We start from the raw sequence: 26,297 nt of genomic DNA on the forward strand, positions 1-26,297 counted from the left end.
AAGAAATAAAATTTGAGACAGAAAGATAAAAAACCTACTTACAAAATACACTTGTGCTAAAAAATGTTTTGGTCTTTTCCTCACCTGTTTAAGCAAGGCGACATAAGCATGCCCTGAGCGAATTCAAGAAAATGACACTTTCTTGAAATGTTTGTAGTTCAACTTCTGCTTTTAAAACTTAGAAGAAAAACCTTTACAGCCCTGACAATTGTGTAATTTGCAAAGGATTTCCACCAAGTCCAGGAAACCCTCTGCAGCCCCCTTGTCCTTGCTTTATCACCACACTGCCTTCCACCTGCAAAGTGTCATGGCTTGGATTGCTGGGAGGTTTCCTAATGCTGCTGCTATAAGAGCAAACACCTTTACAAGTCAGGAGTTTTGATCTGCTAAAACATAGATGATGCTAATCAGTCTTTCTTATGCAAAGGAAGAAAAAATTGTGGCAAAGGGCAGGGCTGAGAAGTCTGGTTTTATGGGGCTCTGAACTCAGCCATGCCACAGGTATTTTCAGGCTTGGTGAATGTGTGTGCTATCAGGATCAGAAAGAGGAAATCATTAACTCTGTAGTCGTCTGTTGATGCTGCATTATTTGAGTCCAAGCACTGGTAAAGTATCAAGAGATGTTTTTTATAATCTAAAAATTTGTAAGATATTCTTGCAGTTAAACATTTACCTTTGTGGCCAATACCAACCACATAAAAAAAAAAAAAAATCAGAAACATCAATAGATGGATAACAGCCTGTATAAAAAATAGCCTTATTTTGTCCTTCATATTATAAATCAGAAAGCATATTCATTGACGAGAGCCTGATGATTTATTTCCACAATTTTTTGTTTGAATCCTGTATGATAAAGCTAATAGATAGACAAAACCAAATAAAAAAAGGTTTTGTCTAGTTTTGGCCACTGAATCTGTTTGGGACTTACTTGACTGTGTTCTGGCCAGAAGCTAATTCCGATTCTTCTGTCAGATGTTTTGTAGCACTATGCCCTCCAGCAAGTTTGGCAAAAGTGGAGGCAGGGAGATAGCAAGGTATGCAGGTGATTTTCTTTTAGGCTGGATTCCTGGCTGTGAAAAAGGAGTAAGCTATGTGCCCCAAGTGTCCCTACATATCATTACGATTATGTTCACTTCCATTCAAACCTTCCCCATGATTTGGCAACTGTGAAGCAGGTACAGAGGAGAAAATCTTTGGGTTATGCCTGATCCCTTTACTGCTCTTCTCTGGCAAGAAAGGTCTATTGCTGAGGTCAGCCAAAGGCTGCAGCAGCAATTTAATCCAGCCATTGGCATCCGTTTCCATTTCCCTGCTAGAAGCCTCTGCTGAAGACTGGTGGAAGAAGCTTTTTGCAGCAGATATCAGGCATGGATCGGTCATCTGGGAAAGGTTCTGTGAGTAATCCTTGGGGCAGATTATGTCTGAATTACAGGGAATGCATGTGGGCACACCCTGAAAGTCTACCCCTTGACATTTCTCAACATCAACCTCAAGATCCAAGACTTCACAAGTAGAAATCAAAGGCAGCAAAACAGGGGATAACACTCTGCAAAGGTTCAAGGCTTGGAATACCTAACAAGGTGTTGCTCTGATGGTGAAATTAATGGTTCCACTAAAAAAAATTTGTCAACCTCTTAGCAATGGTGAATGAATGCCTAACTAAACTGTAGACCGACAGCTCAGGAAGCCATCTCTAGCCACACTGAGCTAAAATAGATTAGATAGAGTGACACTGACTTACAGAGAAATAGGTCATTTGTCTTGTGGAGCACACATAATGACTGAGAGTCCCACAGCAAAAGCACACTTGCTACTCTGTGTTTTAACACATACTCCCCTTTTCACTCCCCAGTGGTTTCTTCTCAAGTTTTTGTAATAGCACCTTCTCATCTACACAGAGCTCTAAAAAGTTTCCTTGCAGTGGAGCACATGTGACTTTAATAGTAAAAATAATCAACAGTGCTCCCACAACCACAGTCATCAGAAGAAAATCTTGTCTGTTTTCATCAGCAATATAATACTATGTAATGACACAGAAAATAAGGCTCATAGCTCACACAGTACCATTTGTAAATCATAAAGATCTGTGAGGAAACGCAGAGCAGAAACCAAAACATGAAAGCCACACAAACATCTACGATATTAGGCAGCTTTCCATTATGACAGACTTGCCCAAATTATCTATCTCCAAACGCTGTGGGCCTGATTCTCCTTTCTTGCCAGCAGAAAGGAGAATTTTACCAGTCAGTTGTTATTTCCCTCCCTACACCTTGTTAAACTGACATGAACTCCAAATACAACAGACTCGATAGGTGTAATTCTGTTCCACTGCTAGCAAAATATCACTTTAATTAATAACATGATTTTTATTTTAATTTTTTTTTAACCAGCCTCCAAATTGATTGCTTATGGCAGGTTTCTGAGGGAGGAAAATTCCCTCCTGAAATAGATCTAACTCATTATCTACCACAGACCGTTGATGGATTTCAAATAACCTTCTTTTTTTCCTCCCACAAAACTCCCCCCTTGTATTTAAGGCTCAATTATGAAAAGAGTTAACAACATAATTCCTGCTATTTATTTATTTTTATCAGAACTGGTCACTGCATTACTAATTTTTTCTCTGTCTCTCTTCAAAAGAGCATGCAAACAGAAGCCTCTTTTTTTGGGATTTAATGCAGTCACTAACATGAAAGACAGTTTATTCGCACAGTTCAGTAGCTAGCACACCCTCCAGGTTCTTGGACTACCCTACCTTGGCAGACAGACTCTGTGGTTTGTTGGAGAGGATCTCTGCTGCTTCCCTGCAGCGGGTGGAAAGGTTCAGGATAGCAGCAGCTGCTGCTATGTGGGTGTCTTCACTACATTGACCGTAGCTATAAGAGTTGGCATGGCAAGGGCTCTGTGTGTGGGCGCTAGCACTAGGCAGTCGATTAGAAAATTTCACTGGATTTGAAAAATGCTTTGCTGTTGAAGAGAGATTTGATTAGCAATCACACATATGAGATTTTCCCCATTAAATAGTTTTGTTTCTCAGATTACAATTTCATAGCATTAAAATGTTCAAATACATTTAAGACAATCCACTTCCTATTGGCAGTAAGGGTTTGCTGTAAAAATGGCTTCAGAAACACAATAATTTAATTTCTAACTGACAAATATACATATTTCAAAAAAGAACCCAAAACTTTTACTTAGATTTTACTCATTCTTTACACAGGCACTGAAAGCAATGATGTCCAAGGAAAGACTGAACAAGCCTGAGTGCGTTATCCATCGTGACCTGAAAACACTGGTGGGCAAATGCAATTGTAAATGTATGCTTATAAAGGATTCCTCTTGGAGCTCTATTGTGTAAAAAAACAACAGTGGCTTGTCCAGTCTTAGCTAAAACAACACTGCTTACCCTACTTCAATAAGTCTGTTATTTGAATAGTTTTGCTTATGTAAGTAAGGAGAACAAGACCAGATGAACCAGAGCAATCAGATAAGAACATTACCTGTTAGGAATATGCAGTTCTTATTTTGTGGAAATTTTTAGAAATTTAAGTCTACACTTTAATAAATTAAAAAATATATTGACAGTTAAGATCTAGAATATTAGTGATCTTGGCTCTCTGTCTTACGTTGGCTATTTTTTTTTAGATTTATTAGGCACAAAGAGGTCAGCTGAGAATAAAAAATTAACAGGTGAACAGAGAAGCACTTTCACAAATAGAAGGTGTGTGTGTAGCTCTTTGTTTTCTGCTCCATTGTAAATATTTATTCTAAAACAGGTAGAAAGAACTCTGCTCTCTGGATTTTAGATTTTGAGATGTTGCTAGCTGTTATAGGAAAAGCTCAAGCACCATGGTTTCAGCTTTTAGGAAGCAATAATCACTTCTTTTGTCTGTAGCTCTCACAGTGTCCTACAAAGATAAACTAAGTAAAATCCAATTTCTCGGCCTACACCCAGATAAAACAAGAACATTTCTGCGTGTGGCCATCTGCTCGCTCTGTAAAGATCTGAGCCCCAAAGCTCTGGATCCCTTTGTATGTAGAGCTTTAGATGAGTACATTTTAATGCTGAAGCCTACACAAGACACCGAAGAACTCATCTATCCTCAAACTTGGGATGCTCTAAAAGAAATGTTTGTTTGCGTGCACTGACTGTAACTGAATGCCATATTCAGTTGTTCTAAGGACAAGAGGCATCTCACTAGAGCAATACATAAAAGCCTCCTGATTCAGTTCTCCCTTTCTCCAGTGCTGCTGTAAAACTGTAGCACAAGCAAGGTTTACATTTTTAGCAGTTACCACACCTAACTTCAAGTTATAATTCAAGAGAAAAAAAAAGTGCATGTTCCATTATGCACCCCAAAAGATAAAAAAAAAGTAAAAAAAACCCCACAAACCATAGGCTATGAAACGTGAATGTTTTGTTAACAAATCCAGTTTGTAAGTGCAGAATCCGCACAGGGTTAATGATGGGCTTTTGGCTAGCTACATATTTACACAGTATGCTAAACCAGTCACCACATCATCAGCTTCTTATTGTCAACTTTTGTATATCTGCATAGTTAAAGCACTCACCTGCTCTTTTACTTTCACCTTTTCATTAAAATAATAGGTGCACACTGCAATCTTTGCAAGAACAACAGGCTGCAAACTTCAGCCCTAATATACATTATACATAAATTGCATATGTATGTATTTGCATTTGTATAAAAACATTTCAATCATTTTTTCCTTGAAATAAACCTGTGAAATAGGCATACATCTGTGCAAAGAGACAGCTAATAGAGGATATTCAATTTTATAAACAAAATTGGAAAATCTACCACCCAAGAAACTGGCAATGCACATATTTGCTTTCATTTGAACAAGCCTATTTTCCACACCAGATAAACATCTACTTTGCATTTGCAATTTTAAGATGAGTATTTACGTATACACACAAACACATAGATACCTACAAACATATATATATGTGTGTGTGTGTGTGTGTTTCTTGGACAAAGACACTAATAAATATATAGATATACAAATTTTATAAATATATGAAATATAGTATTATATTGAATTAGAAACCTATTGTATTAATTGTATTAATTATATTGTACTAATTATATTAATTATATATGCATATATACTTTACATAATTTTCTGCTTTTCTGTTCACCTATAAATGTTCTCCTTTGATAAGTGGGATGTAATTTGTTTTTCCTTTTTGCTTCTCTTTCTGAATTTTTTTTTGTCATGAACAAAAGAAAAACCAACTAAAGTGTCTTTTGTCACATTGTTTTGGATCTATTTTCTTCTGAACACAAATACAGTGCAATGAAGCACTTTTTTTCCATTTCCCTTATGGCAACAGAATCCTTTGTTTCTCTGAACTAAAAAGTGTTTTATAATGGTCAGTACAATGACAGAATCTTGCTGAAGTTTCCCATGCAGATAGTGAATAGCATCTGCAACAAGTAATCAGTGTTCACACCGTGGTATCTCATTGGTACAGAGTAGTACCTCAGGAGATTTGTAAGTGATGCAAGCAGAAGAAATTTGGTAAAAATCTGATGCATTGAATACGTCTGCAATACAAATATTATGTGATACAGAAATATGAGATTTCAAAATTAATTCAATCCAGGCCTGGAAGTAATGCAGCCAATGTGCATGGTCATCTAGGAGGAATAATACCTGTATGGATGCATCTAAAACGTATCTGAAATGCCTTTAAAAACCTAAGTTGGATTTCTTTGTACTACAATTCATTATGTGGTGTGCAGACACATTCCATGGGACTTCTCATGGCAGCATCCTATCAATCACATAAAGTTATCACAATTTAGTCAAGGAAGAGGGTATGAGATATGACATAAACCATTCTTTTTTAGTACTTTTTTCCCTTATAATTGCTTTTAAAATTAACATCAAAAAAGTAAACCTTCTAGTGATGATACTTGGCATTCTAGCATTCTATATTTGGCAAACAAGTGATTACATTTAGTATTGTGGCCACAAGTAGTTAAATATGCTACCTACTGAGATTTTTTGAATTCTAGAATTTTGAAAGCAAACCAAACAATGACAACAAAAAACACCATTAACAGTTTGCCCATTTTCCAAGAGATAATGGATTTTCAAGCTTACATTCAAGGAACTGGGGTGTTTTCCGTCCTTGTGCAGCAGGTGCTGTTGTGCGTTTGCCGAAGACTTGTGCATCAAAGCTGGCATAATCAAATGGTACTTTCCCAAATTTCTCCTGTTCTTTCACCAGAGTGGCTCTGGAGGAGGTGACTGGCTGTGAAGTTCTGTAATTGTACTGAGATACCTCAGGCTGCTTTACTAAATTTGTCCTGCAAAGAGGAGGAAAAGAATGGATGAGAAAGACAAAAATATCTTTAATTAAACTTTTCTTGTAAAATAGGATACAGTTGCATCTCAGTATCAGAAAGTGTATTGTTACATGTAAAACTTAACAATAGGTGTATATAAGAAACAAATAACGTACATGTGGTGGCTGACATGGTAGTTAAAGAGTATTTTGACTTTATAAAAGTTCAAAGCTGAGGACTTGAAAAAGTCTAGTACCCTTTAGTAATGATGTAGGCTACTTGCAACAAAGATACTTACGTCTAGATTACTACTGCATCATGGTGCTTCCTTTATTTCTAAAAATTGTCTGTATTTTTACCAGACAAAGGACTTGTGGTTCTATGAATCACTGTTCTCACTTTACTGTGAAGGAGTATGGTATAAATATAACATAAGATGATCCAAAATAATTGCTTCTGTTATTTGGGAGGAACAAATGATAGATGGTGTGTTATTCCATTTAGCTACTGTTCAGTAACTACTTGTCTTTAGTAATGTCCTAAGGACTTTTCATATGTAGAGTTAAGGCACGTGCTGTTGGCAGACACATGGACATAATATTCTGTAATGGCTCTGAAGGAACCATTAGAGCTGATCATGTCAATAATCCACAAATTAAAGTGTCCCTAAATAGACCTGAATATAATAGGTTGTAATGGTTGTGGTGCCAATGATGTGCAAATTATGCATGTCTGTAGGGTCCATATAACTCTCAAACAAAACACAATTGCAATAAAAAATGTTTCATCTTTTTGATGCCATTATAAGAAAAATAAATTAAACTAATTAAACCAATAAACTTAAAGTAAAGAAGCACAAAATATGAATTATTTAATGGTGAGGAAACAGAATGAACAGAGTTCTCAACCCTTTCAGGTAACATTCTACTTATGGGATCACTGGAAGATACCTCCAAAAAAGATCACAAAATAGATAAGTGAGCTGCTAGAAGTTCAGTAAGGTCAAAGTGATCTTTAATCAAGCTTCAGTGGCCACAATACTGTGGTCAAGGAACACTTCTTGAAAATTATTTAAAACATTTCGGCAAGATGAGAAATTTGGTTTGCAAAAGAAAGACATTTGAGAACCATTAAGTAGGCTATGTGTGCTAAAGTAAGATTTGGTACAGCAGATTTGATTGTTTTTCAAAAGATTCATGGTCTTTAATGCCAGCCACATGCACAAGAATCAGCAGAAAACTGCTGGTGAATTATGATATACAGTAAGTTATTTATCTTCACAGAGCTTCATTTTGGAAAACCGAGTTACTTCCTGCAGCTGAAATCTGAAATGGGAAAAAGACTGAGGTCTGATCAACAGAATTTGTGCAGAAATACTTTGGATAGACTAGTTTTTGAGAGTTCCTACCTGTGAGTCTGATCGTGGCACTGCCCAGCTTTTGGAGAATCAAGCTGGCTCTTTTCCTGTGACATTGCCAACTTCTCAGCTGCAGCGATTGGGCAACCAGAAAGGCTGTTTAAAAGCAAGGTGAAGAAAAGAGAAAAGAAGGAAAAAATGCAAACGCATGTTAAAACAAAATCTTAAGTAAAGGAAATGTGTGCTGTGGAACCCACTGACATTGAACTTTTCTGGTGCCCTGTGCGTCAATGGGAGCTGCTGCTACTATAGCCCAGGTTTGTAGGTTTTGCAATCCTTAATTCAAAGGATGAGAAATGTCTATATTTGAGGTGATATATCTGGAAACTAAATCATGTAGGAGTTTTCTACAGTTTGGCTTTGATGTTTTGTGGCTGGCAAGTCACTAGTAAATTTTTTTATAAATGACATTTACTTTGTCAGCTAAACCATGCATATAAGCCTCCTGCTGACTAAAAGGAAAGTGAATTTGGGAAAAAAATAGGGGTATATGAGCAACTGCTACTAAATAACACATTTTGTCATTTCAAGTTGTGCTTGCTTTTTTTTTTTTTCATATTTGCTTTATTAGATTAGTAATGTTTTCTTTTCCTATTCTTGAGTTGCTTATAATACAGCTGGTGTGCTGCAAAGATGACAGGAAACACAGTGAAAAAATATTCCTTATTTATTCTTATATATGAGTTTGTAATCCCTCTGGTAAAGACTAACTTCTTGTATTAAAGAGAGTAACATAATATGATAATCCTTGGTTTTGGTACACTCACAATAACAAATCAATCAATGAGCATCAAAAAAAATCAGTTCAACAAAGAAAGCTGGTTTTGAAATTTTTATGTCTCAAGTTTGATTGCAAGATTGACATTATATTTTTCAAGAAGCACTGATGGAATGTCTTAGATTGCTGGCCTCCAGCAGAAAGCTGTACTGACAAGAGTCATGCCGACAGCAGTGGCTTGCTGAAGACAGAGCGTGCCGGCTCTCTGCCTCACCTGCAGCCCAGCTGTGGTTCCCCAGCTGCCTGTCTGGAAGGCTTTTCTCAATTTTACTTTATCCCTGCAGGAAGCAAGTTAAACAGACAGGAGTGTTCGAAGTGAGAAGATGACATTCCTGAGGGTAATAAATGGAGGTAATTTTTAAAATGATTCTAAAATATTCCACTTAAAATTTTCTGTTTTACTAAAAGGCAATGTGCCTTGTTGGGGAGTTCCTGCAAAGGGCTACCATGTATGTGATGCAGAATGAAGAATTTTTGATTTCCACTCCATTTTCCAGTTGTAGCAATAATAATTTCATTCCTAGCCCTTGTACATGATGCTGTTTCACTGTGAAGACTGTGATGAAATTGTAGCTTGAAATCTCATCTGTGAAAAATACTAGTGGAATCTATCATCCTCAGTGCTGCAGCCATTTTTTATGCAATGAAATTAAACACAATTATTTGGTTATAAATAATACAGGCTTCCCTTGCATTTCATACGCATTCTGCAGTGTAGTTACATGACATCTAATTCCAAGATGTGCCCATCAGTTTACCCCCCAGAACATGTTGTATTTTAAGTGGACAGGAACTTTTCCATCTACCTTCTGTGTGTGTTGCGATTGCTGTTGACATGTCCTCTTCCAGTGCATCCTGGGGTGGGGCACTTTAAAACATTTTCGTGCATGGCAAGAACTAAACAAGAATAAGGGGGGAAAAAAAAATAAAAGTGATAATAACACACATCAATTAAAAATACATATATTGAAAAAATAAACATTTCTTTGGACTCTGATTCTCAATTCTGCCACATTTTGATCACAAAAGAAAAGGAGAAGCAAAGAACTTACAACACAGCACAGCTGGTGCCTCCAGCACATACCAGTTTAACCCTATATTGCTGTAAAGTGGCATTTCACATGCATATCATTGTTTCTGGGGACTTTAAAAGAATAAATGTGTAAGTTAGCAAGGATGTTACATCATGAAGCTCTTTGCCTTCTTATTCATATGCAACTAACACAGACAACTAGAAAAGGAGTGTGACAGAGTAGCGCTGGGCCACACAGTCATGCTACATATAGCTGCAGACCCTCTTGGCTCAGGGAGGATGACCTTTCAGATACAGGAAGGCTTTTTATGCCTCACAAATGAGAAAGATGATCTGAGTATATCCTGATACCTTCTAATCATCTGAGCTGTGCTAAAACCACTTTATACCAATTCGTTATGCTCCCAAGCAGCGGCTTATACTATCATCAGTGGTTACAACTTCTTGCATGTACATTTCTTATGCCCTTTGGTATGGATCATCTTTACTAAGACTGAGATGTATGTCTGTGTTAAACAGAATAATTTCTTGTATGTCTGCCTTCATGACTTCAGTACTGTGTAACCCCTTTGGGTGCACAGTGATTCAAAAAAGCTGACTGTTCAGTTGACTGGTTTGTTTTGCTAGAAACCAAATTATGATGTTTTGGGGTTTTTCATTCATCAGAACACTGATTGGAAGTACAATAATTAACAAAGACCTGTTAATTTTAACTTTTTAGAAAGCTAATGTTGCTAAGTCCTTCCAAATGCAGCAGCCTGTTTAATTCAGCCGGTGTTTCCATAAATACAGTTTACTATCAGATTTAAGAAAAGAGAGAGTTACACTTAGGACCAGGACATTGGTAAAGTGCAAGTATCCTTTTAATTTGCTGTTATGCTTGTCACCACAAAACAACAACAAAATCTGACTAACTAGATTGTTTAAACAAATAGTTTCACATTAGGTTTTGGTTTATTATGCAGCATTTCATTGTATCATATGGCACGATTACACGCACACACAAACCAATGTAATCAGATCAGCACAGTTAGAAATAAACATGGAAACAGTCTAGACTGGACAAAAAAGGGTTAACATGACACAGTCTTACAAAAGGGGTGTGCTGTGGACAGACACTGAAATGTACTGATGGAAGTAACCTTTTTGAGATCAATGGTAAGGGGGACACTGAAAATATCTCTGAATAAGCATGCCCAGGCATATCACTTATTGGCAATGAAAATCAGCAGCTCTAAAACAAGCGGGTGATTTCTGTGGGCATGCCTTAGCAAAAGCACGGGCAAGTAAGATCTTGAAGAGCCATGAGACTACAGTAAGCATGTCTGCTGGCAGAGTGAAGATAGTTAGACTCTAATATTCTTCCCAGGCCATCTGCGGAACCTACTGCTGTTTTAAATGCTCTGCTGCTAAGGAGTGTTTCAGCTTCACAAGTGTGAGGAGTAGAACTGTAACTAAGACCTGGACAGCAAAGAAGGGATGATGTCTTCTCTGCAATATCACCCAGAAAAAGTGGGTTTCTTCTTCAGCATGAGCACATACTACCCACAATATGAGGTCAGATCCAGTTGTTAATTCTGGACTGCAGGGTGATGATACTCACTTTCTAGTGGCACTCTAACTTTATGTGGACAGCCCGAGAGACTGCGGTGGTGAGGGTACAGCCCAGTCACGTGCCCTGTGCCATCACATCCTGGGATGGGACATTTGGTTTCTCTCTTTTCAGGCCTGGGTGAATCTGCAGAGAAATCAGATAAGGTTTTTGTTTGGTTTTAGCCGCTGTCTGCACTCAGCTGAGCGACCCTTTCAGCGTGATACCCTCTATTTTGTACTTCAGATGTAATTTCTACACAGAGTTTTAACAGAGACATATGTGATTTAAACATTGCTTTAGGTTTTCAGTGTCTTTTGAACAATGGCTCCCCCCTCCCAATATGCCATTTATGTGCTAAACTGTAGAGCGTTAGGATTGCAGTGTCATTTATTCCATTCAGAGCCTCAAACAGGACAGAAGCCACAATCCAATAAGCCAGAAAACTTGCAGCATCAGCCAACAGCAAGATCTATAAAGGAATAAATAAAAAAAGCAGAAACAATCTTTTACTCTGTTAATGTCAGACTCTGGGAAGCTGGGACAACCAAATAAAAGCTGAGGTGTGAAACAAATAAACAAACAAAAAGCATTTAAACCAGAAGCCATTCCTTAAATATCGCAGATCTCTAGGCTGTAGGTTCTTTGTTAGGAAACTGAATACATGCCACTTTACATTTGAGAGGCAAGGCAAGCAGCTCCCTCTGGTACACATGGCAATGCTGCTTTGTGGAGCAGCCCACAATGACAGTGAAAACATGGAGCAGCCGATACCCTTTCAAAGGCGAGGTCTCAGCCCAGCCCCACAGCTAGCACTCTGTAATGGCCACGGTGCATTCCCAATTTTTATTTCAAACACCTAAAATTGTGCAAGAAGCACTGGTCAGAAAGCCTTTATTTGGCATCCAATGCAGGATCAAAAGTCTGGGCGAGAAAGGAATGAATTCTGGTCCAGAAATTCTCTTGTGAGATATCTGGAGGAAGTGGCTGCATAAATTGCTGAGGATGGTTTTAGCTCCATCTGTGATTGGCTGCCAACAGCATTCTGCGCTGGGGGAGAAAACAGCTGTAGCCAGCACAGAGAGCGGCCTCCTTCAAGCTCATTTTGTTGGACTGTGAGGTAGGACTTGCTCAGAGACAGGATCACCAGAGACAGCTGAGGGTTAAACTTCCTGGCAAGTTTTTAGGTAAAAAAAGAAAGAAAAAAAATTAGTAGGAAGGAAAGAAAATAGTCTAGGCATCAACAGGAGACTATATGCTTTTCAGAATCACTGCAAATGGAAGTGCTGCAATACTAGATAGGAACTAAAGAGAAACCCTGAAATACTATTTAAATTTCCCACTACTGAGTGGAAAGGTTTATCATTAAAAATATGGAAAAATGTAAACTTAAGCCATGTTTTTCTGATGTAGCACCTAAGAAAGAAAAGCAAGAGCTGAGGGGTTTGATGGTGGATTTTTTAGAAATAAAACCCAGTTTACGGTGTAAAGTGGAATAATTTTGTGCCTGATGCAACTTTGACTAAAAACGTGTTGTTTATACAACATGAACAAAGTTGAGTTTGTTCCTACAAGAGTGTTACCTCTTAATTTGCCTGCAAACTACAGCTAATAATAATATGAGGCAAATCAGGAAGGGCCAGGTTTTGCCATGCTTACCGCCACTGTTCCTTCCTATGTGTGCTGTGAGAAAGTCACATTGACACCGATGTGAAGCTGGTGAGCACAACGGGTCTCAAAATAAGAAAAGGTATCTGTAAAATTCCTGCATATATCATAGACATATGAGCAAATACAGGTTCATGTACTTTAACAAGGAGGTAGATTAATACCATGCATGCACAGGTTTAGACATGCTAATGAAAATACTGCTTGAGACAGAAAAAATAGATGCATGCATATTCCTCCCAAATACCACAGGTAATATTTTACAGTTGCAACTCCTAGAAAAAATAGTCAGTTATACGCTAAATGCTTTGGATAACAAAACTACTATAATATTTGCCATGGCCACAGGGAGTACTCTAAAATAACACTACAAACAAAAATCATTTATTAAAAGCAGAAATTGCAGCAATTCTGGGATGACCTCAATATATTTGGAAGCCCAAAATGAAAAGTCAAAGGACAGATGAATGTAGTCACTTACTACAGCAGAGAGTGTGCTTATAAAATGACATCTCTTGATGTTCTGTAATTATCCTCAATTGAAGAGTTTCATGCAAGACAGCCTGGTTTACATATCAAACCTAAATCTTTTAAATCTCCATTTCTGGAAGCCTGAAAAAGTACCACAAATGGAGCAATGCTCCTACGTCTTTGTAGGATGCCACAAACCATCAGAAACAATGAAGATTTTGTAACTTACTGGTAATTCTGCTGATGGCGAGGGAGGCAGAAGAGCATGGCTTGTGCTTTCCTGACTCAGAAATGCTGGCTGTAGCAAAATGTAATGTTGATATGTGAAGTAGACTGGACTCAGTAAAAAACATGGCTTAGGAATTAGGTGGTATGTATGGAAGAGGCCAATTTTTCACCCTAAACTTTCCTTAATCATCTTTTAATGCCTTCTCTTTTGGCTGCTGAAATTTAGGAGGTATGTATTAGTGCCCTATGGAGGAGAAGGCTGAGGAGGAGGAAAAGGAGGAGAAGGAGTGTCAGTGCCACCTACGCAGACCTTTTAGTACCCATTACTGATCATTTTACATAGTGGTTTGGCAGGAAGCCAAGTACCTATCATTTAACCTGGTTAGCTATAAGGCACTAGCATGAAGGTACATAATTAACAAAATTAGCAGCTAAATTCCAGATTCTTTACTGTTGCTATAAACCCCAGCTCAGAAACCTCTATCAGTCACAGGATAAATGCTTAAGCCAGTAAGAACAGCCAAAAATACTTCCTTACGTTTGTTGCTGTATATCTGTCTCCCACCAATGTCAATAACTTTGGTTTGTCTCCTTTCCCCTGCTAGATGCTCCAGAAGAAACCTATCCAGTTCCTTGTACGTGCTGTGAAACACATGCCCTTGCTCTGCCTGCAGAGCAATTGCTTGTTCTAGCAAACTCAAGTTCCCTTTTGTTTTGTCCAGCTCAACCGACACGTCTGTGGTTTCTGACAGGCACTCGTTGTCGTCTTCTTCACTTTCAGGGAAGGGATTCTGAATTCTCTTCTCGAAAGGATCTGGGTGAGTCTCCTGGGATGCTCTTAGCTCTGTTTCTGAGTTACAAAGTGTTTCACAAAGGCCAAATTCTACCTCTTCCTTCTTAATTTCTGGGACTTCCAGGTTGCTAGGTTGATTACACTCTACAATATACTTCTGAGTTACATGGAGCTTTACACTAGTTTCTTCTGAGAAATTCGAGGAGCTGTCCCACTCATTGTCCATAATTTCAGAGTTACTTTCATTTTCCTCAGATGAACAGTATTTTGGGTCAGAAATGACAGTCTTTTCCTTTCCTTCAGCTGAGTTAATCATGTAACATTCATCAATGTCATCACTTTCTGTTTTTAAGGATTGAATGCCACTATCATTTAGATTTTCTCCCACTCTTTGACTCGGTGCATCTTTTGCTAATTTTTCCATGTTCATCAAAGATTTGGCCATGGAATCTTGATAGCTGGAGTAGTCATCTTTTCTTTGACTAGAACTTTCTTGCTCACTGGAATGAGGGGTTTCCTCAGATGATTTTGGAGCACTTTCTTCTGCATAAGAAAAAGGCAAGAGAAAAATGCATAAGAATAACTGCTTTTTGTATCTTGTTGAAGTGATATGAAGATATTTACTTACCAGTCGTCATTTCTTTACTCAGAGGTAATGTGAAATGACTGAATTCACACCAAGGCTGTGTTTGAAATGACTGCTTGTAGTATCATGAAAAGCCCTTCTAAGATTATGTCTACTTTATATTATAACTTCAAAGCTATATGAGAAAGAAATACATTGCTATTTTTCACTGATGTTGAAGACATATATTACCTTTAAAGTCATGCACATTCATGCACATTTATATATGTATGATGTGCCATATATAGATATATATTATAAATATACACAATCGATATACTGTATGCACATATACATGCACACACACACCCCCATTTTAAAATTCCTCTGATCTATTTTCACTTTTCTTTCATCTAAGATTCCCAAATATTTTCCCATAATATACCCTAATTACTTTCCCAGTCACCCCAAATCCCATGAAAGACCTTGATGGAAAAAAACCTCAGTGCTTCACAAAAGGCAAGCTTCTGGTCACCACTGCAATTGCCCCATTAAGTGATAGATCAGGTCATGCACAGGCAAACAGAAATGGTTGTTATGTACAGACTCATAAAGGACTTGTTAAAGACACCACTGAAGTGCATCCTGTCTTTATCAACATCTTTCTTCAGAAGAAAAACATCAGCCAGCAGGTAATAGAGGCTGCATGTAAGAAAGGTTGTCGGTGTGGAAGACAATACGCCTTTTGTATCTCATTTAATTTTTTATAAACATTTCCTCTGACAAGGACACTCAAAAATACATCTCCATCATCTTCCTTTCTGGTAATTATCTCTCTAAAATCAACACTGGTTTGCCAGGATCAAGTAAATATTGCCATAGTAACTAAAAGCATTTTTGGATGAAGGGAAGAATTTAGTCACAACACTAGCCCCTTCAATAATGCTGATTATAGGGTACATTCTTTTGTTGGGATCTATTCAACATAAACTGAAAAATTTAACATTTTACTTCCTAGAAAGGAGGATGAATAAACAAGCACAGATTATTTCATAAGATGTGCCTGTCCTCTCCTGAATCAGAAGAACTCCAGGTTTAAATAATAAATTAAGCATAGTCTAAAATGCAAATGAAGTTTCTCTCAATAACACAGTGAGCTATTAAGAGAAAGTGTAAAGGGTTATGATAATTTTAAAGTATTATGAACTACAGAAAACAAATAAAAAGCATTTTCAGTGAATATGTCCAATTCATTGAACTATTCTCTCAATCCACTTAACTACCCACATGTGTACAATAATGATTTATAGACATTATACCTAATTATGCATATTTGGGCTGTGTTAGAGTGCCTAACAAAAGCTCTAGAAAGCAACAATTACCTCTGTTGCTTAGCTACATAGTTTAAAATATTCCTATTAAGTGCAGATTATTGTGGAGGGGAAAAGGGGGACAAAAATGCACATGTGCACCACAATGCATTTCACTTTACTGCTGCCAAACTGTTAGCATTTTGGGTCATTTCCAGTTTACATAATTGTTTGGTTCAACTGTTTGTTATATGTTAAAAGAAAATATTGATTAATTCTTATTCTTCTTCAGAAAATTGGACTCATGCAGAGAGAGGTGGCCTTGTGCACTGTGTGCATAAAGTTATGTTTAAATATAATGTCTGTAAACCTTGGTGTAACTTTTTAGCAGCTGGTCTAGTACCACACACATTGCAGTATTCTGAATAAAGAAGTCTGCTGTCTTTTCACGTCTCAGCAAGTAAGAACGATGATTTGGCTCTATAACCAGCTTTAGTCTGATGGGTTTTTATTATTTTCTCTTCTGCCATTTGGAAAATAACAGAATCCCATCAGTGGGTCATTTGAGAAAGTAAGAAGTTCTAATTTTAAAAGAAATCTCCCACCCTTCCAAAGGAAACAAACCAAACAAAAGTTGGTAACAGTAACAGGTCTTTTCAGTTATTTTTGTGAGGCATGAAATGCAATATAAATGCATGATAAGAGAGTTTTACTCCTTTAATAATCAGTGATTTTTAAATGCTGTGTTTACAAATTTGTTATTGAACCAGTCTTAATGGTTCAGCTGTCCCAGCTTTGCTTTTCACTTCTACAGGCTGTAAATTTACTTTAAAAATAATCAAAACTCAGCTTGGTTTACAGTTGCATCAATCTGTGTACTGGATCAGCATTAACTGATCAACAGACAAGAGTCATGAGTTCATAATAAAATGAACAATATTACACTGAGAAATTACAAATAAACTCACCTTCCCAGATCAGCTGTATGCTTTAAATGAAATTTGTTTTGTAGCTGGAAAAAATTACTGCAAAATGGATAAGTTGTATTACCACAAACACAAGCAGGTTGGGAGAAATCTCACTGGTATCAAATAAATCATTTTGAATTCATGTGTTTTTTTCAATTTTGACTGAAAGCCTTTGTGCAAACAAGGTTCCCTGACATTTATATCAATGAATCTGGCCCAACATTTGCCCTTTTTTAAAAACAGAACCAGTTAAATAACTTATGTTCATCCGTAGATGGCACAAGTTCTACCTTTACACCCACTGTAGTACCTTTCCTTCACCAAGTTCTTCAATCTGCGCAGAGGACAGACATGGGATAAAATAAACACATTACTGAGTTCCTGGCTCTGGATGGCCAGGAAGCAGGCTGAGCCAATAAAAGAAAAACTAGCTAAAATCTATATACCTAAAAAAATTAAAAAAACATAACAACCACCCCAACACTCCCCGAACCAAAAAAATAGAAAAAAATTAGTCGCCCAAAAGACAGGAGCATGGGTATCATCTTGTTAATGAATGTTCTGTTTAAAGAAGGAGCTCCCTTCTAGTCTTTCACACTGATGTGGTGCAGACCCCTGGAAAATTTACAAGTGACAACTAAATGAAATCTCTGCAGTATAGAAATGATACACCCACTGATTTCAGTAAAATCATCATTTGATTCTCTAATCTGAAAGAGAGACTTCTCTGTGTTTTATAATGTTCAAATGTATAAAGTTTGTTTTGGCTTGGTTTTAAGGAAATTTTATTTTGAGTGGATGAAGATATAAATTCCTAATCTCAGTTCCTCATAGAATCATTGAACAGCCCAGGGATCTCGAAAGGTCATCTGGCCCAAACTTTTGTGGGAAAGGGAGCCTATATTAAATTATTAAGCAGCCCATCTTCCCAAAATACTTCCTGAGAAGAAGCTGAGGTGAAAATATATTACCTTTAAAATCCCATAGCAACCAGCAACTGAGAGGAATATAAATTCATTCTGTCTTCATATCATGTGTGATTACTAATTTCCCAGTGCCAGATCACATTGCTTTTATCTTGATATTTGCTATCTACTGGTGACACCTGCCATTAAAACAAACTAGAAGATATTCCACTGATACCTTCTCACTTGCCTGATTAATGATTTGTGCAGGACATCTTAAACCAATATGTGACAACCAATTTAGCTTGATATTTTTTTTGTTCATCTCGAACGTATCTGAACATAGAAAGAAAGAGCAATAAATATATGCTGTAGCTATAACTTTCTGTCTCCCCATTCTCTTACATATTTTCCATTTTACATGTTGTAGAAGTTTCTATAAACTATTGGACATGTTTGGCTTAGCAGAGTAGGAATAAGTATAAAAGTGCTGAGTCTAATAATCGTGTTAAACAGAACACACAGCAGTCACCCGCATGAAATTGCTTTGCTAAATGTTAAGTCAACAATGTTTTGCTAAGCGTTTTTTTTTTAGTTTTGTTTGTTTTGTTTTTTTTTCCTTCCTAGGAGCTCATTCCAGTGAAAATCTGCTCTTCATAAGTATGTTTTTCTCAGTGGTGGGCTGAACCTTGTTCTTTCACAGAGCTAGGGGAGAAGCAGATGTTGCTCCATATCTGACCTGCTACAGTAGTTGTCTCTCAGTGTGACCTACACAGTGTTTACTAGATCCCAGGAGGAGTTATTGTGCAAAATAATCTGAAGTACGATGGTTAAGCCTAGACAGAAATGCACCATTCCAGCTCAGTTAGAAGCCAAATACTTTCCACATCCTCTTTGAAAATACTGTCCCTTATCTCCCTTCCTGTGGAATTCAGCTTCAAGCAGAGACATACTGCACGACTACCTGGAGTTAGGCTGTTTTCAAGGACACTGATCTCTTCCTGTAAATCAGTCCTGTCTTCATTTTCTTCTTTGCATTCCAAGCTGGGGCTGTAGTGGCGGGGTTTCATTAACAGGGACTTCCTTTTGTTGACGGGAACGCCTGATATCAGTTCTTCAGCTTTCCTCTTCTTAGCCATGGAGCATTTGTAGGCACTGCAATGATCAGTAGCCAGAGATAGAGAAAAAAAAGAGAAGTGGGGGGTAAATTGTTTAAAAAGTAGTACCTTGCTCTAGTTTAGTTCTAAGTTTAAAAGTTAGGACCTGACAAAATTTTGATTCACTTGCAGATTCAGCAAGTTGTGTTTAGTGGATATTTCATTTTAGCTCATGTACTCGAAATGCAGGGCAAAGGCAAGTGCCTTTGCTTTTCACTGCTGCCAAAATCTGTTTGGGAAAAGCAGAATGAGGAAGAAGACAAAACCAAAAACCATATAACCTAGCATTCTTAATCCTAAATAAGCATAACCTAATCTAAGTGCTGGTCTGCAGTAAAATAAATACACCCAGGAAAGGATGAACAAAACTGTGGCCTGGGTTTATAATCCAGAGAAACAGAAATCCAGTTATACTATAACATCCTGAGCCTTTGGCTCCATTACCTTTACATCAGTATGGATATCAAATCATGCACCTTGAGCTCAACAGCAGAAACCCTGTGTGAAACACTGTCCCTTCAGAACATTTTGCGATATGGGTCCTTCTGTCAATCTCAGTCTCAAGTGCTGATTTCATTTAATGAACACCAACCATAAACACCCAGTTTAAGCTCTTCTCACGTCTCTATATAGACCTGGAAAAAGGCTCCTTTAGAAGCCTATTCATCTGACTTAAAACTAGATCTATGTGATAAGCAGGGTGAGCCATCCCCTGGGAAATGCCTTACCCAGTCTAGATGCCTAACTTTCAGACGACTGCCATGAGGAGACAGTGCAATATTTTAGAGAGGAAGATTTTTAGCAGTTTATATACTTTAAGTTTCAATTTAAGATCCATATGTTGATCTGATATTGATTTTCTTCTACAGATATTTAGCAAAGCCTTTGCTACCATGCAACTGACCTGTATCTCATATAGATGCTACATCATTCGACACCTCACTAAAGAGGATTGAACTTTCAACTCTTTTTTTTTTTTTTAATAACCTTTTTGTGTGACTTGGCATGATCGCATTGTTCTCTCACACACAGTATTCTAAGAAATTTATGTAGTACAAATAACAGTGCTCATATATCTGTCAGAGATGAAAAAACTACATATATGAATCTGTGTAATCCACTCAGTAGTTTCTCGACCTTAGGCACCCCTAGGGTGTATTACAAATCTACATGATACCCTGAGGTGTTGGATTTTGCATTTTGCTCACTGTCTTAGCTGCAAGATTTGCAAAAAATCCATGTATACAGAGAACTCCTATTGGTTACACATATTACAAGCTCAACAGCATAAATTAATCCTTCCAAGGTATCTTATGTGCACTGAATTGGCTCAGGTTCTGATTGTTTTGGATGAAAGCATATGACTAACTTGAGCTTTTTGTTAAAAAAAAAAAACACCCATTTTTGGCTAAGCACCTTTTTGGCTATCCATCATTTCAAACATGAAGGACATGGAAATACGAACATCTGCATTTTAGGGGGAATGTTAAAATTCTACCATATGCATCTTAAATACTGGATATTCTTGATCTTCTCAAAGCTAAAATGCTGTGGGCATTAGAAATGTTGGCTGCTAAACACCTGCTGTAGTTGAATATATTATGACTTCTGTGTTTCTGTTTATGAATAAAGGATAACATGAATATCATATTAAAGGTCAGAATCACAATGGTGTAAGCCTCCTGTTGGAAATGATGCCTATATAACAGATAATCAGGGATGGATGTAGTGTGGACAAATATGAATAATTTATTTCTAAGAAAATACAATCGAAAGATTCTTGATTTGTATTTGTGAAGTGAGAGTTCATACCACTCATGTTGTTTCAGGAAAACTGAATAAATTACAAATGTTTTAAACCTTTCACACACAATTATTTTTGCCAACTAAAACTTTTGCTAGGTTTGCTGTTGATCATTCTCATTTATTTGTAGAGCTTCAAGTTCACCTCCAGTAGCTATTGGTAGTACTGAGACTGTTTAGGACAAGACGAATTTACAGTGTTTAATTCCCCTGTGATGAAGCTACAGCTGTTTCTTACACAAGCATAATTAATAGATTTTTAGAACAGAAGATCCAATTAGATCATCTAGTATGCCCCCCTGTGCAACAGAGGTCACAGAACTTCATCTGGCTCTTCATCTTTAATCCTGCAATTTGTCTGACTATTGTGTATCTTCCAGTCAAGGGAAAATGCAGTAAAACCAGTAAGTTGATTGTGATATTCTTGCTCACTAAGTACAGTCCTTATCTAGTGACGTAATGTTTTAATCCACTACTGTGAGCTAGCATAACAGCTATGAAACATGTCAGTTTTTCACCACAACTGCAGAAAGACAAACTCAGATGTTTTCAGATCATGGTCAAGACCAGTGCAAGGGGTGCTGCTGCCACCCGCCTCCTGCAGATCTGCTCTGGGAAATGATAACACCACTTGACTGTAACCACCACAGTTTATAGCATTAAATCAAAAGCTGCTGCATCAGTGTCAGGACAGAAGGCCCACAAATCTGCTTGGGAGCTCATTGCTCCTGGTAGAAAGTTTCTCTTCTATGAAAGATTGATGCATTAACTTCTCCTTAGCTATATCTTTTTCTGTATGTGAGCAGCAACTCATCCAGATCTCCTCTGTAGTTCCCACCATTTTGAAATAAGCGAATACATGAGATACAACTTAAAGTAAAATTATTCCTGACATCTTATCTTCTGATTACAGAAAAATGACAAAACACAGGTGTTTTTTTACTTAAAAATTGCAAATTGCTCTCCATAGGCTAGGAAGAGATTTCTCAGCTCCAGCAGGATATATTCTTGCTTTTGTTGTAGACCTTTTAGATTGCTGGTTTTGAGTTTTAACTGGATTCTTACGTTTTGCAAGAAACAATTTAAAGATGTACTATGTACCAGTAATTTCCCTTCTTTTCTACCCTACAGTGCTTAAAATTAAAACTGAAAATAAAACCAGAAAAACAACTTTACAAGTCATAGCTTTTTTAAGTACTTACAGATTATTAAATATTTGATAAAGGACACTGAGAATTTAACTGCTAGGAAAAGAATATATTTATGCCTTTTTAACGTTCATAGCATGTCGATTTCACCTTTGCCTTTAAAAGTTTCTATTGCTCTCTTCTGCTTATGTACATTCACACATACTCTCATGTAAGTTAGCACAGATTTGTCAAGCTGCAGTTTGTCAAATGGTAAACCTATAATTTAGCTTCTCTATTACTCATCTCTTAAATTCAACATCTAATAGTTTTGTTGCTATTTATCAATGGCCTGCTTGTTGTCATGGAACACTGATTCAGCTGTCAAGGTTATTGGGTAATCTGAGGCTCATAAAACAGGAGAAGATCTTTTTGTTATGAACCCAAAGCCAATACATATTTTTTTTCCCCAGTTTAACTGTGCTTAAATTTTATGAATAATAAATCATTTTAGTACTATCTATAACAAGCAGATATTTTACAATTTTTTTTTAGTCAATGACTCAGTTACTAAAAACAGACTTGTGTCATTTATCAGAGTGTGAGCCCAGAGGTTAAAATCTAAGACATATAGAGCCTGGTTGCATGTGTTCATCTTGACAAATCTTTTGGACGTATTTCACACTTAAACACTTTTTTTGGGAATTTACTGGGTTCTTTTATCTGAAAGTATATTTTGCAGACAGTGGTAGTATACAGGCAGAACAGTACATTAACTCTCCACCACAGTGCAATGCCTCAGAAGAGAGGCTTCAAGCAGTCCTAACCACATACAACTTTTCCTAATGCTAGAAATTGTCATGCTAGACTTCTTTTGTAATTGGTTCATCTAAGTGACGTGTTTTTCAAGCCTTTAACCTGACTTTTAACCACTTTGTAGCCAGCAAGGATTTGTTGTTGTTAATCTGCTGGCAAGACTTCCAGATCTCTGGGGATTTTTTTCTTCTTCACAGCAGCCTACAGATTGGTAAAGCATGATAACAAAGCTAAGAACGACCATAGTGGGTAAAACCATGGGTACATTCAGCCTGACAAGTGGTGTTTACTAATGCCTGTAATGAATGCCATATAAAATAATAAATCTAGAACACACTTCATCTCACATAGTGTCCTTAGCTTCAGGGGAGAAAATAAATGTTTTTGAATATCAAGCCACTTACATTTATTGTCTAACACTGCTTAAGGAGCCTACTTACTCTTCATGTGAGCTTGTGCAAGAATAATTAGTGGTACATTTTAATTGTTGAGAAAATGTTCTTTACCTGAATTGCCTTTTGACTGTTTGCTTAACTATACTACAGAAGTAAGTGTTAGCCTATTGAATTGCAATTAAAGGAGATAGATATAATCTTCTGGTCTGCAGAACAATTTAACTTCACACTAACAGTTACAAGGAGAAGGTTAGTCTAATTACTACTTAATCATATTACAATTAAAGATGTCAGATGCTTTAGGCCTCAATCAGGTTTTGTTCACAACTTGCAGATGCCCTAGGACACTATGGAAGTCAGATACTACAGGAGGGAAAAGTTGTTATTCTAAAATTCAGGGATACTTACCACTCACAGATGAGTCAGTAGCTTACAAATGTCTGTCATGGCTGGGCTTTCTTCTAAGAATTTTAAGACCATACTGAATCACAGGTACTTAAAAAGAACAGAAATTCTGAATGTCTTCCCATCTTGCTTCTCTTTTATGTCAGCTTGTTCTCTAAGAAACAGATGATCTAGATTCTGTCTAACACTCTAGCGCAATGGTTTCCAAAGGCTTAGGCTTTAGCTGAAAGGATCTGATTACCCAAAATCATAAAAAATTCTGAGCTCCTTATAATTTGATGATGAACAGGAGACATTACTAGCACTGGATAAAGAAAGGAGATGATTCGCTCCTAGGATGGATCGCATGTCAATTGAAATGGCATTGATGTTATTATTTACATCAAGCAAGAACAGGAATGCCAGAGTTTCATAAAAGGAGCAGGAAGAGTCCAAAGAAAGAGTGTTGGTAGTCTGATCACTGCAATGGAAAAACTGAATAAGTGCTGTTAATTCAGCAACTTCAGATGGACAAGAGTGGTTAGGGAGGAAGGCAGAGAGAGACTATAACTCAATCGTTTTTCTTCATCATGTTTGTCTTCAGGTTAAGACACTCAGATTTATGTTCCATTTCCTTAACTAACCCAGTAAGACTGCACAGCCGAGAAAATTGTAATCAAAGTTTGAGCTACAGTTTGCTGACAATCTAAGGCTGAGTTAAACAATGAAAAATAGTTTTCTATTTATTTTACATAATTCTTATAACTCTTAAAATACTTTGAAAATTATGCCTATAAAAACTAATAGTTTTATGTAAAAATATTTTAAAAGGCCATTTGTTAGCAGAACTGTGATGTGAGTTTTAGCAGATGAATTTTGGAGACTAGTCCCTGAAACGACCACTGAGTTTTTATTACTGACAAGAAGCTGCACATGTGTTTGCCCTGATTGCTAGTTTAGAGTCAGAGTTATTGAAATTAATGTTTTCTTGTACTTTATAAAGTAAAACTGATCCTCAGTAACTTTTAGATAATCTATGACATTTGGACTCTATGACTGAGCTTGTTGTATTTCATTAATTCAGCCTAGGTGATGAAAAATAATCTATAAAAATTGCTCCAGCTGGGAATTCCTGAAAAAGCATTTGGGAGACAATTCATTAGGCAAAAGTAATTTACTTCCATCAAAATCTACGCATTAAAATGATAAGAACTTCTACTAATAAACTGTGTTGAAAAAAATTAGTCATCCACCCCCCCCTTGAATGAGTTTTTACTAGAAACTCAGAACTAGCACAACATACTCCAACAATAATCAAATAAACTCTGTTTCTCATTTTTTACCATAGCACACAACACAAAAAATTCATTTACCTCTTTCTAACAAGATCATACACTTGGCTTACAAGTTGTATCTGGGAAAGGGGCAGAAGCTTTTCTTGGGCCCTGTAGCAATCATTCCATGGTTAAAGGGCTTTCTGCAAATAGAAAAGTTTACTACCATACTTCAGCAATGCTCTTTCCCTAAAATGCCAAAGTTGTCAGAAGTTCAGGCCAGGCCTGGACCAAGATGAAAAAAAAATGCACATGAGGTGTATATGGAAAGAAAGTTGAAAGATAAATTCTTACTATGAACACTATATAGAGCAAAATAAGCTCAGTAACTTGGGCGTATTAAAGTGTCTGTCTATATACACGAATGGTGTTGTTAGGAAAAGATGAGCAGAACTGGACAGATAATAATGTGGAGAAAATGCAGTATCATAACTGAAAGCTGGCTGCAGCATGATATAAAAAAAAATATATTTTATTTTAAAAAGACATATAAGAAAAGCAAAGGAGCTGTCATTTGCTTGTTGATGAAAGACTTTTTAGCCCCCATAAGAAGAGGCTGGGGAGAAATGGAGAATGGTGTTGTTATGTACTGAGCTTGGAGATGTTTCAGACAGTAAACTAAATGTTAGAGGCCACCTGACCAAAAAGAACAACCAGACTGTGCAATAATTGAGCAAATGAAAAGAAGCAGCTAAAAAGAGTGGAACATTCCTATGTCAGCAATATCATAGGAAAAGGCATGCATTTATAGTGAAATCTACCCATGTTTCAAGCTCATTGTGATGCCTGAGGCTAAAGGATGATAAAGGCTGCAATAGGCTCATGAAATGGATTTTTTTAAAAACCTATTTTTCTTGTATAACTCTAGTTTAATATTTAGCAGGGTTGTTGCCACAGGAAAGGGAACTCAGAACAGGACAGTACAGATTTAAATTCTCTTCTCTGTTTTTTCTTGTTTTCAGTTTGCAAGCTAGTAGGTTCATAAGGATATTCAGATCATATAAAAAATAACACATAAAGCCTTTAGCTGAAATACTGTATTAATGAAATGGATGACTTCTTCATGTTGCCATTCTATAGCTCATAGATTAAGAACTCTCTATATAGATAGAGTTGTATATTTGGACCCTTTTCTAAGAGATGTTATTTTTAGTAAAAGACAGTTTTAAGGAAACTTAATTTTTATTGTGTGGAGCTCAAGATGTTCTTAAACACAATAATATGAATGAATGTCCAA

The 26,297-nt window shown here is 36.9% G+C and overlaps 1 protein-coding gene across 6 annotated transcripts in view; it reads right to left on the minus strand.

Moving 5' to 3' along the window:
• ST18 (ST18 C2H2C-type zinc finger transcription factor) overlaps positions 1-26,297 on the minus strand; it is a 170,516-nt gene that overhangs the window by 31,398 nt on the left and 112,821 nt on the right. For 4 of the 6 annotated variants that reach the window (XM_061343075.1, XM_061343076.1, XM_061343077.1 and 1 more), the window contains 7 exons: positions 19,006-19,199; positions 14,042-14,839; positions 11,149-11,283; positions 9,319-9,409; positions 7,726-7,830; positions 6,133-6,338; positions 2,756-2,967 (listed from right to left, as the gene is read on the minus strand). In XM_061343075.1, coding sequence (XP_061199059.1) covers positions 2,756-2,967; positions 6,133-6,338; positions 7,726-7,830; positions 9,319-9,409; positions 11,149-11,283; positions 14,042-14,839; positions 19,006-19,199 — 1,741 coding nt within the window. Of the gene's footprint in view, positions 1-2,755; positions 2,968-6,132; positions 6,339-7,725; positions 7,831-9,318; positions 9,410-11,148; positions 11,284-14,041; positions 14,840-19,005; positions 19,200-25,099; positions 25,300-26,297 lie in introns of those variants that run through there. The other 2 variants (XM_061343078.1, XM_061343074.1) reach the window with 2 other exon arrangements.

This window comes from Neopsephotus bourkii, unplaced genomic scaffold (assembly GCF_033783945.1).
Source record: "Neopsephotus bourkii isolate Nb327-2 ecotype Australia unplaced genomic scaffold, CSIRO-AGI_Nbou_v1 NB_1820, whole genome shotgun sequence".
Lineage (NCBI taxonomy): Eukaryota > Metazoa > Chordata > Aves > Psittaciformes > Psittacidae > Neopsephotus > Neopsephotus bourkii.